This window comes from Triticum dicoccoides, chromosome 3A (genome assembly GCF_002162155.2).
Source record: "Triticum dicoccoides isolate Atlit2015 ecotype Zavitan chromosome 3A, WEW_v2.0, whole genome shotgun sequence".
Classification (NCBI taxonomy): Eukaryota; Viridiplantae; Streptophyta; class Magnoliopsida; order Poales; family Poaceae; genus Triticum; species Triticum dicoccoides.
The window spans coordinates 664,091,602-664,104,322 of record NC_041384.1 but is presented as its reverse complement, the minus strand read 5'-3'; the positions used below and the strand labels follow the sequence as shown (position 1 = coordinate 664,104,322).

The following is a 12,721-nucleotide window of genomic DNA, read 5'->3' as shown; positions in this document are numbered from 1 at the left end:
CCTCGGGCGCCCCGCACCGCCGTCGATCTCCGCCGCCACCGCGCCAGATGCCCGCGGCTCCTTCCCGCCGGCCGCCGCCCTTCGCCGGGGCTCGCCCGCCGCCATGCCCCGCGTCGGCGCCTCGTGCTATGTCTTGAGCTTGCGTTGGTTTTCCCCGAAGAGGAAGGGATGATGCAGCAGAGTAGCGTAAGTATTTCCCTCAGTTTTTTGAGAACCAAGGTATCAATCCAGTAGGAGGCCACGCTCAAGTCCCTCGTACCTGCACAAAATGATAGCTACTCGCAACCAACGCGATTAGGGGTTGTCAATCCCTTCACGGTCACTTACGAGAGTGAGATCTGATAGATATAATATTTTTGGTATTTTTGGTATAAAGATACAAAGTAAAAAGTAAAAGCAAAGTAAAAGGAAAAGCAAGATTAAAGTGATGGAGATTGATATGATGAGAATAGACCCGGGGGCCATAGGTTTCACTAGTGGCTTCTCTCAAGAGCATAAGTATTCTACGGTGGGTGAACAAATTACTGTTGAGCAATTGACAGAATTGAGCATAGTTATGAGAATATCTAGGCATGATCATGTATATAGGCATCACGTCCGTGACAAGTAGACCGAAACGATTCTGCAACTACTACTATTACTCAAAACCGCTATCCAGCATGCATCTAGAGTATTAAGTTAAAAACAGAGTAATGCCTTAAGCAAGATGACATGATGTAGAGAGATAAATTCATGCAATATGAAATAAACCCCATCTTGTTATCCTCGATGGCAACGATGCAATACGTGCCTTGATGCCCCTTCTGTCACTAGGAAAGGACACCGCAAGATCGAACCCAAAGCTAAGCACTTCTCCCATGGCAAGAACTACCAATCTAGTTGGCCAAACCAAACGAATAATTCGAAGAGACTTGCAAAGATAACCAATCATACATAAAAGAATTCAAAGAAGATTCAAATATTATTCATAGATAGACTTGATCATAAACCCACAATTCATCGGTCTCAACAAACACACCACAAAAAGAAGATTACATCGAATAGATCTCGACAAGAGAGGGGGAGAACTTTGTATTGAAATTCAAAGAGAGAGAAGAAGCCATCTAGCTACTAACTATGGACCCGAAGGTCTGAGGTAAACTACTCACATTTCATCGGAGGGGCTATGATGATGTAGAAGCCCTCCGTGATGACGGCCCTCTTCCGGCGGAGCTCCGAAACAGGCCCCAAGATGGGATCTCGTGGATACAGAAATTTGCGGCGGTGGAATTAGGTTTTTGGCTCCTGTTCTGATCGTTTGGGGTACGTAGGTATATATAGGAGGAAGGAGTACGTCGGTGGAGCACCAAGGGGCCCATGAGGCAGGGGCGCGCCCTAGGGGGGCGTCCCCCACCCTCGTGACCTCCTCTTTGACTCCTTGGAGTAGGGTCCAAGTCTCCTGGATCACGTTTGGTGAGAAAATCACGTTCCCGAAGATTTTATTCCGTTTGGACTCCGTTTGATATTCTATTTCTCCGAAACACTAAAATAGGCAAAAAAACAACAATTCTAGGCTGGGTCTCCGGTTAATAGGTTAGTCCCAAAAATAATATAAAAGTGGAAAATAAAGCCCAATATAGTCCAAAACAGTATAGATAGTATAGCATGGAGCAATAAAAAATTATAGATACGTTGGAGACGTGTCACCTCGCCCCGCGGCGCCCGCCTCCCGCCGGCGATCGCCGGAGCCCGTCCGCGCCGCCCCTGTCCCACTCCGGTGGCCTCACCCCGATGAGCCCGACTCCGATCAGATCTAGTCGGAAGGTTGACTCCTCCCCCCCAAAATTCTCTAAGTCCTGAGAATTGCTTATTCTGTAGCCATTTTCATTGCATCATAAATTCCTCATCGTAGATCTGATTCATGTATGTAGCATATCAAAATGTTCGTCTCGATGAGTACATCATTTCATTTTATTGTATCATTTTCATTTGAGCTCATCTTGATGCCTGAAATGCTGTTGGAAGAGGGCTATGTGATGATTATGTCAGATCTGTTTCAGCAATTGGCCTTTTGTCATTTTTGCCATGATTAATGTGTGCATGCTATGATCCTGAGCTCTACATGTGTTTTGTAGAATGCCATGTTGTCTTTACAGGGGTGTATGCCATGTATTTTTGTGATCTTTGTGGTGACTAGCACAAGCATGCAAAGTAGCTTACTCAATGATGCTGATTTCAGGGACTTAGAATTTCATGAAGTCCTTGTCCTGTTATTGTTTTTATGCCATATGTTCATGTTGTTTCCTAGTGATCCGTGCCTCTTTTGAGCATGATCAGTAAGGATGTTTTGTAGATATTGTGGTGCTCTATCCATCCATGTCTTTGTTTGCATTTATGGAGCACCCTAGCTTGAGTCAATCGAGCTCTACTTGTACTATAAAATGTTCCTGGCAGATTGTTAACATGTTTAGCAATTTTGCCGAGCTTGTTGTTGTTGATCCGTGCTTGCTATGATGTTGTTCTTGCCATGTCTAGCTTCTATGCCATGTGTATTTGCTGAGTGTATGATTAGATTGTCATGCCATGCTTTGTAGTGAGTGCATCGAGCTCGTAAACCTGCCTACTTGTTAATTGTTTTGCCATGCTCCAGTTTTTCACTAAGTCTGAATTTGTTTATGTTTTTGCTATGTTCGCATGCTTGCAATTGTATTTTCTGATCCCTTTTGGCTCATGGTCACTAAGGGACTTTTGTTATATGCTTAGATTAGCTTCTTTCCATGCCTTGCTTTGCCATGATATGTTCCTGTAGCATGTATTTATCGTGCTCTAAACATTGCTTCCTGATATTAAATTCATGTTTTGTTGTCATTTCACTAAGTCTGGAACCTGTTATCTTTTGCACTTTTGCCATGCTTGTTTGAACATGTTAATGAGTGAATTAGCCGTAGCTCAGTGTTAATATTTTGTCAAGCATCTTGAGTGGATCCTTGCCATGTATTTTGTTACTATATTTGAGTGTTGTAGCATGTTGTTCTTGATGCATTTAGGAGGCTACTTGCTGTTAATCGCAGACCGGTGTCATATTTGTTTTGCTTGCCATTTCCAAACCGTGCATCTGATTCCGGTGATCTTTATATTGATTTCGACCAAAATCACCTCACCTTTCCAGTGGCACTCTTATATTTCCAAGTTGAGGCCAAGTTCAATCATTTATTTCCAAATCATGCATATGCACCGCATACCGCATCCTGCATATCATGCCATGTTCATGTGTTGGTTGTTTACTATGTTGTGTGCTTCTTTCCGGTGTTGCTTCTTCGGATTGGTTCTGATTACGTCGCGTTTGTGAGGACCCATTCGACTACATCCATTTGTCTTTTTCATGGACTCGTTCTTCTTCCTTGCGGGATTTCAGGCAAGATGACCATACCCTCGAAATCACTTCTATCTTTGCTTGCTAGTTGCTCGCTCTTTTGCTATGCCTATGCTGCGATACCTATCACATGCTTAATCATGCCTCCCATATTGTTAAGCCAAACCTCTAACTCACCTTGTCCTAGCAAACCATTGTTTGGCTATGTTACCGCTTTGCTCAGCCCCTCTTATAGCGTTGTTAGTTGCAGGTGAAGATTGGAGTTTGTTCCTTGTTGGAACATGGATATTTTGTTGGGATATCACAATATCTCTTATTTAATTAATGCATCTATTTACTTGGTAAAGGGTGGAAGGCTCGGTCTTATGCATGGTGTTTTGTTCCACTCTTGCCGCCCTAGTTTCCGTCATATCGGTGTTATGTTCCCGGATTTTGCGTTCCTTACACGGTTGGGTTATAATGGGAATCCCTTGACAGTTCACCTTGAATAAAACTCCTCCAGCAAGGCCCAACCTTGGTTTTACCATTCGCCACCTAGCCTCTTTTTCCCCTTGGGTTAGGCCAGCCCAATGGTCATCTTTATTTTAACCCCCCCCGGGGGGCAATGCTTGTCTAAGTGTTGGTCCAAAACAGAGCCACTTGCGGCGCCACCTCGGGGAAACTTGAGGGCTGGTTTTAGCTGTACGTAGTGTTCATCCGGTGTTGCCTTGAGAACGAGATATGTGCAGCTCATATCAGGATGTCGGCGCATCGGGCGGTCTTGCTGGACTTGTTTTACCGTTGTCGAGGATGTCTTGTAACCGTGATGCCGAGCCTGATCGGATTGTCTTGGGAGAAGGAATATCCTTCGTTGACCATGAGAGTTTGTGATGGGCTAAGTTGGGACACCCCTGCAGGGATTTGAACTTTCGAAAGCCGTGCCCGCAGTTATGGGCAGATGAGAATTTGTTAATGTCCGGTTGTAGAAAACCTGAAGTTGATCTTAATTAAAATACATCAACCGCGTGTGTAACCGTGATGGTCTCTTCTCGGCGGAGTCCGGGAAGTGAACACGGTGTTGGAGTAATGCTTGACGTAGTTTGTTCTAGAATCACTTCTTGATCATAGTTGTTCGATCGTGCTTTTGCCTTCTCTTCTCGCTCTCATTTGCGTATGTTTAGCCACCATATATGCTAGTCGCTTGCTGCAGCTCCACCTCATACATTTTACCTTCCCATAAGCTTAAATAGTCTTGATCGCGAGTGTGTGAGATTGTTGAGTCCCCGTGACTCACAGAAACTTCCAAAACCAGTTTGCAGGTGCCGATGTTACCGAGCAGGTGACGCAACCAAGCTCAAGGAGGAGCTCGATGAAGACTTTGTTCATTGTGTTGTTCCGTTTCTAGTTGATCAGTAGTGGAGCCCAGTTGGGGTCGATCGGGGATCTGTGTAGCATTTGGGGTAGTGTTCTTCTATTTTGGGTTCCGTAGTCGGACCTTGAGTGTATCTGGATGATGTAATGCTTTATTCATGTTTTGTGTGAAGTGGCGATTGTAAGCCAACTATGTATCTCTTTCCCTTATGTATTACATGGATTGTGTGAAGATTACCTCACTTGCGACATTGCTTTCAATGCGTTTATGCCTCTAAGTCGTGCTTCGACACGTGGGAGATATAGCCGCATCGAGGGCGTTACAGGGCAGCTCGGAAATGCTCCTCCGGCAACCAAATCGGTGGTGGAGAGCACCTACGTGACCCCCGAGCTATCCCGTATCGAGTGAAGCCATTGGTTGGTGTTGGGGCGACTAAATCAACGACAATGGAGACGTAGGCGGTGGCCAAGTCGACGCTATGGTGCACTAGGGGATGAACTGGTGGGTGCTACTTGCTCCTGGGGAAGCACTGAACATGGTGACACACTCACGCGTGAGCTATGGTGTCAGTAGCCGCAATGGCGCTATGGCCGGCGGCGGTGAGGTCCCGGGCTCGACGAAAGCGACAGCCAAAGGGGGCAATCAAGCACAGGGAGAGATGGGTTTGGCGTAGTGGCTCACGGCAGTTGTAGGGGGTGTCAAAGCAGGCTCGGGGAAGGTCTGATGCACGCGGAACGGTGAGGTCGATCTCGGCGACCCAAGGGCATCTGGTGATGTGTGGTTCGGCGGAGAGGAAGAAGAGTTCATGGCGAAGCTTCTGGTCACATCATGGGGCCGTAGGGGAGGCTGTGGCTGGGAGGTTCATGACGGCGCGTCTGCGCCACTATGTCCATGGCAAGGAGCGGGTGGGATAGGGTGGTGGGTAAGGATGGGGGGATCGATGCGGATGACAACACCATGTCTATCCGCGGCGTCGGGTGAGGCAGACGGGCAGGAGGTGGCGCGAGGAGAGACGGCGTGCATGATAACCCAAAAGTATGGGGGATCAGTTGTAGCCTCTTTCGATAAGTAAGATTTTCGAACCCAACGAGGAGCTAAAGGTAGAACAAATATTCCCTCAAGTTCTATCGACCACTGGTACAACTCTACGCACGCTTAACGCTTCCTTTACCTAAAACAAGTATGGAACTAGAAGTACTTTGTAGGTGCGATAGGATATGTTTGCAAGATAATAAAGAGCGCATAAATAAAAACTAGGGGCTGTTTAGATAAATACACAACTAACTTAGTTTTGGTAGAGAGCTTTTTGTAACGAGAAAGTTATTTGTCCCTAGGCAATCGATAACTAGACCGGTAATCACTATTGCAATTTTATATGAGGGAGAGGCATAAGCTAACATATTTTATCTTCTTGGATCATATGCACTTATAATTGGAACTCTAGCAAGCATCCACAACTACTAAAGATCATTAAGATAAAAACCCAACCATAGCATTAAAGTATCAAGTCCTCTTTATTCCCATACGCAAACAACCTACTTACTCGGGTCTATGCTTCTGTCACTCACGCCACCCACCATAAGCAAATCATGAAAAAATTGCAAACCCTACAGCGGGGACCCCTCACGCTTGGGTGACACGGAGAGCACCATACGATAGCACGAATAATAAAACATGCAACTCAAACCAATCATGATCATCAATCAACCCATAGGACAAAACGGATCCACTCAAACATCATAGGATAGCCATACATCACTGGGAAATAATATATAGCGTTGAGCACCATGTTTAAGTAGAGATTACAGCGGGTAAAAGAGGGGTTACACCGCTGCATAGAGGGGGAGAGAGTTGGTTATGATGGCGGTGAAGTTGTTGGTGTAGATCGTTGTCGCGATGATGGCCCCGGCGGTGTTCCGATGCCACCGGGGGAGAGGGGGGCATAGCCTCCCTTCTTCTTCTTCATTGACCTTCCCCCTAGATGGGAGAAGGGTTTCCCCTCTGGTCCTTGGCTTCCATGGCGGCGGAGGGGCGGGAGCCCCTCCGAGATTGGATCTCTCTCTCTCCGTTTCCTTCTGTTTGCGCGTTCTTAGATTCTGGTCTTTCACCATTTCTTAAATTACCAGAGATCTGTAACTCCAATTGGGCTGAAATTTTAACACAATTTTATTCGGATATTAGATTTCGTGTGCCAAAAGAAGGGCACCAACCGCCTTACGAGGTGGCCACAAGGACCAGGGGAGCGCCCTCCGTCCTTGTGGGCCCCTCGAGCATCGTCTCGCATTGATTCTTTTTCCCAAAAATTACATATATTCCAAAAAAATATCCGTAAGTTTTTAACGCACTTGGACTCCGTTTGATATGGATTTTCTATGAAACAAAAAACATGCAACAAACAGGAATTGACACTGGGCACTGGATCAATATGTTAGTACAAGAAAATCATATAAATTGTTGCCGAAAGTATATAAACGTTGTAAAACATTGGCATGAAACAATCAAAAATTATAGATACGACGGAGACGTATCAGTGCGTCGGCCACGCGCTCGGCATCCTACTGGCGAGAGGAAGACAACGACTGGCGCGTCGGCTGCCTGCTGGGTTGGGCCTCAGCTACAGTCTTGGGCCTTAGGTAAACTTCTCTCTCCTGTTTCTTTTATTCTATTTTTCTATTTTTCTTTTAATTCGTTTTCCACTATTTTGAATTGCCAAATGTCCTCTGAATTGATTTATGTTGCTTCATGGACTTTTCCAGAGGCACATGAATTATTTCAAAAGCATTTGAAAATATATTCTAGTTATATGAATATAAATTCAAGTTCAAATAGCATAATGATTTAAATTTAGTGCCCAAAATTACTCCTTAAAAATGTTCATTATTTTTTGTTTGGATCAAAGCCCTTCCCAAAAATACCAGCATCAATAAAGAGAATTTTGCATAAATGCAATTTTTACTTGAACCTAGTTTGATTCAAGTGATGCTAGGGTTTTATCATCCCCATTTAAAAATTAATTTGAATTTAAACATGATGACATGATGAAAATGCAATGACAAGAAATGGCTAAGCTAGGGCTATGACAACTATATGGAAATTCACAGGGCACGCAAGTGCGGGAGCACGCATTTGTCAAGCGCTGCCCTGCCGCTTTATTTATCTCACGATTCGTGAAATAGTTGAATGCCGTGTGCGGCATAGTAAATCGTAAGTTTCAATGATGAAACTTACGATTTTGCATCTGAAAATTCCGATATTCTCTCTCACTTGTACCAAATTCCAAAGAAAAAACTTTAAGAGATTTTTCCTCTGGGTTGTAGGCACAATACGTGATTTTTATCGGTCACTCGTACTAAATTTCAACATTGAAACTTAACATATATTTTTAAATGTCATCAAAATATATTTAAAATGGACCTTATTTGAGAACGCTGGTCACGAGAAACACAAGTATGAAAAACAGAACTTAATTTAGATTTTTCGTCTAAAAGATATAGAAGATTGAAAATCGGAAGAAGAGAAAACGTGCGGGGGACTCGATGCTGTGAGACTTGCGTGCCCTAAATCCTAGTCGCTATGCAATACACAAAATATGTGTGCTCGCAATGTTGCAATCGATCGGCCCGTGCGTAGACAAACAATTCAGGCAGTGTGCTTCTGCCAATCTTTACCTCTCCTTGAAGTAAAGATGATTGCTACTACTTGGCATCGATGGTTGGCACGACTGTTCATCAGCGCTGCGTTGTTGAAGAGGAGCTCCAAATAATCAAAGCAGCAGCTGCTTATCGCTAGTGGCTGTTGTTTCAGTCTGCAAATGGCCACCGTATGTGTTAAAGTGTGTCTGCAAAGACTGTCTCTATGCCGCTATTCGTATGAATTTTTGATCGCTAGAATCCATATAATAACCACTAATAAGCAGAGACAGCTGCACACGCACAGAGGACACTTTTTCGGACCTGCGAGGCATCGGACAGTGCTGGCACGGCTGTGTGTGTGTGGACTATACAACACAAGTTAATATTGAACGTACTAATCTAGTGCGCAGTACGCGCTAGCGGCACATTTTGGGAGCAGTAAAATAATGATGCATCGTCTGTAAATACTGTCTTTCTTTGCTTCTTTTTTCCGCAGAAAATAGTGATCTTTCATTAGTCATTAGTCAAGAAGGTACCCACTTGTGGTTGGATGGTTAGAGGGACCGGCAATGCGCTTTCAGTGGAAGGTAGAGTGTGTGTGTGCACGTTTATAGGGATGAGTGTCTGCACATATGTATGAGCACTTGCGTCTGTACTATGTTAAAAAAAAGGAGGTTCATTACAACTGGCCAATCTCCTCTCGTCCATCGTGAAAATTGTCTTTCTTTCTAAAAGAGTCTAGGGTATCTCCAACACCGACTCTTAAATCGTAGATTCTATCCGTCCGTGGAATGGTGGGGGTCAGTCCACGAACACTGATGCGGGAGCCGACCATCCAACCGTAAGCGCATGCCCGGATGTTCACTGACAACCAGTAGGATGTGCAACTCGGGGCGTTCTAGTCCTAGATCACCTCTGTGTCCGGCCGCGTCGTCTGTGCGTTGCGAACGGCGGCTTGAGCACGTGCGGCCTCGTAGAGCGCCCGTTGTTCGGTGGCGAAGTTGGGGCTATTGACGGACACAAAAATGTATATGAAGTCTGGTTATAATGAGAAACTTATGTATTAACGGACACAAAATTGTTATTCTCATAGAAAAACTCATATTAGACTTTAAACTATGAACTTGGCCTACTAGAAAATCTAAATCAACTTATGTGTCGACAAAGCCAAAAAACAGTTTATGATAGAAAAACTCATATTAGACGTTAAAGTTTAAACTATGGTATGAAATAACTAGAATGATATACACAGCTAATTGAAAAGGAAAACACCATCCACCGCATTCAGGATCCCCTCGTCATCTGCAACACTGTCTTCCTCCTCTTCCCCGTCAACTGCACAAACGTTCAAGTCCCATCTAAGACGACGACGGGATCTCACTTCCATTTTCGCGGTGTCACCTTCTTCGCGGTTCTGCCTGCTAAACGGTCGCTTCGCCCGTTGGGAGGAAGCGCAAACCACAGACCTCGGGTCCAACTCTTCATAGCTCAGCACTACGATGGCATCCTCCAAACCGACCACGTCGCCGTTGCATCCCCCCATCAGTGTTCCGCCCGCCATCGCGTTCTTTATGCACGTTTCTGAATCGCGACCCAGTTGGTCGACGCCGTTGATCAATATGACGCGGTGAGGGTTCTCCGCGATCGCTTCGAACAACTTTGCTTCCACGCCAACACCATTGCCGTCGCCATCGTTTTCCGGTGATCTCAGCCTCTTGAGTGCGAGTTTGCCATTTCGCGCGGGAATGTCAGGGTAACCCTGCAGGGCAGTGAAGTCGGCGTATGAGCCAAACACGAGCCTCGCGAGCTCCCGAGCAACTGCCGTCTTGCCGACACCGTCCCTTCCACAGAAGAGCAGCCAGGTCGTCATCGACGACGACAACGAATTAGACGGCTTGTCCCCCGCCCTCCTCCTCGTCACGCCGGATCGGCACTGGAGCACCGTGCTCGATATTCCGGGAACGATGTTCCCGTGCCAGGGAACTCGCAGTTCGAGCGCGTCGGACAGGATCTTGAGATTGTGCGCGGTGAGCTCCGTGAACTTCGGCCGGCGGGAAATGACCTGCATGTGTCACGGTCACGACCGGGTATTTGAATCATTATTCATGAACGAGAGATGCTTTAGACACATGCATCTATCTGGATATGTTATACGTACGTCTGCTTGAAGATTGGTGTCGCAGTATGTTGATCTGATGCAAGTTGTATCCTTGTAATGGCGGAGCCACGGAGGAAGGCTCGCCGTCGTGGGGACTACCTCGGTGCCGCCAAAGAAGTCCGGCGGCCTTGCTCCTGATTTTGCTTTGCTAGCTTGGCACTCACTACAAGAGAACGGAGAAAGTTAGCGTGCATGTCTAGATATTTACATCAACAAAATTTCTTGGTAACTTCAAAAAAAAAATTCTTGGTAATATTAATTAAGCCGGATTACTGAAGCTGCATGCATGCACCAATATTTTCCAAACTACTCCCTCAGCCAGCGACATGTATTTCGGTACAGGAGTAGATAATACCCGTTGTATAAGAATAATGGCCCACCACATTCTCTCCGTATGAACCATAGCAAACTCAATAGTAAATGGAGGGTGGATGCACATTATAGTGCCTTGTGACCTTCTGCTTCAATTATTTGTTCGTGAATATTTTCTGATGGTGTCGAGGGCTTATGGTGTGGTTGATGATGTGAAGGGCTTGGAAAGTGAAAAGTGAAGGGGTTTCATGTGTTTGATGATGTGATGAGCTTGTATGTGCTTTGAAATGGAATCGTCTACTTATATACTCCCACTGTTCCTAAATATAAGGTGTGTTGGTTTTTTTTTAAAGTCAAACACTGTCGTCTATGTTTGACCAAGTTTATAGCAAAATATAAATATCTACAATAATAAATAAATAGAATATAAAAATATATTTCATGGTGAATCTAGTGATAATGATCTGGTATTCTAGACATTGATATTTTGTCTATAAACTTGGTCAAAGTTAGAGCAGTTTGGCTTTTTGAAAAATATACTACACCTTATATTTAGGAACGGAGGGGGTATATAAGATTAGTAGGCAACTATTTGTGTGCACCTAGATATCTTTCTCAAAAACTAGGGCCTCCGTAGTAATATCGGCTAATCCTATTCTACACCCATATCAAAAGATTGCCGCCCAAATTAGTTCCTTTCTTTCGTTTTCATTTCAGCCTACTATAAGTTTTTTTTCTGTTTCTTGTATTTACTTTTCATTTTTCTGTTATGTTTTATGTTTTTATATTGCATTTTGGGTGAATATTTGATTATGTTCTCAAAGTATATGTATATGTGTGTGTATGGATGCATTTTGTTTAAAAATATATGAACTCTTTATTTAAAATACACGAATACTTTTTAAGAACATAGATGTATATATCTTGTATTCACGACTAGTTTTGAAACATGAGATGAACATTTGATTTCGTATATGGATATTTATATTGAGGTACATGAATAATTTTTATTTTTTCCAATTTACAATTTTCTGCATTTATTCATACTTATTTTCGTGTATTTTTAAAGTATGCTAACTATGGCATATTTTCCAAAATATAGAAAGTATTAAAAAATTTATAAAGTAACTTAGTCGGTCGTTGGAGCCTTGAGCCATTTGGGTGGCATCCCTTCGCTAATAGGGGGACTCTATAATATCTCTGTTCGAAGAAACTCCCTACATTCAAATATATAGGGCCTAATATGTTTTTTGAGTTTAGCTTTGACTTTGTAAGTGGTAGGTCTAAGGAGGATGTAGGTCCTATTTGGCTCAATTTCAGCCCCCCCAAAAATAAAGAATAAATATGTCGACTTTATTTTCTAATGCTTTTAATCCCAACAATCCAGCCCCTCCAAATTTACCCAGGACACCAGCCTCATTGGGTTAAGCATAGGTCCACCACTGACGTCTTATGAAGTGTGCGCAATCAACATTCCAACTCTGAATATAAATAAATAATAATATATTCAGAGTTGTAAGGGGTATCATTCGTGTACCACAAAACAATTCATATTTTTTACTAGTATATAATTATAGAATCATAGCAAAAGAGAACATATATTTATGGATGAGTGGGTATTTATTTTTAGAATGGAAATAAATGCTATTTGGCTTTTATTATGTTTGCGGGCAAAATGCTATTATTATTATGTAGGTGAACTGATGGAAATTAACTAGGAAAAAACTAAAAAAATGTAAAACCATAGGAAAGTTCTTCGTCAACATTTTCAAAGTCACCAACAATCCAAATGGTGTTGCCTTCTTCAAACCGTTGCTAAACCAAAGAAAGGAAGAAGAGATCAATAAACATGGTGGCTCTAAATTATGCACGAGCGGACATCTAGCAAAGTTTACTCAAGATCAACTCAAAATACC

General features: G+C 43.7%; 1 protein-coding gene across 1 annotated transcript in view; it reads right to left on the bottom strand.

The window, feature by feature from the left end:
• Positions 1–9,471: 9,471 nt before the first annotated feature.
• LOC119272648 (protein SMAX1-LIKE 3-like) overlaps positions 9,472–12,721 on the bottom strand; it is a 4,531-nt gene continuing 1,281 nt past the window's right edge. The window contains exons 2-3 of the mRNA XM_037554094.1: positions 10,494–10,656; positions 9,472–10,397 (exon numbers count right to left, since the gene is read on the bottom strand). Of these exons, the coding sequence (XP_037409991.1) occupies positions 9,588–10,397; positions 10,494–10,656 (973 nt within the window). The 3' untranslated portion in view covers positions 9,472–9,587. The remainder of the gene's footprint in view (positions 10,398–10,493; positions 10,657–12,721) is intronic.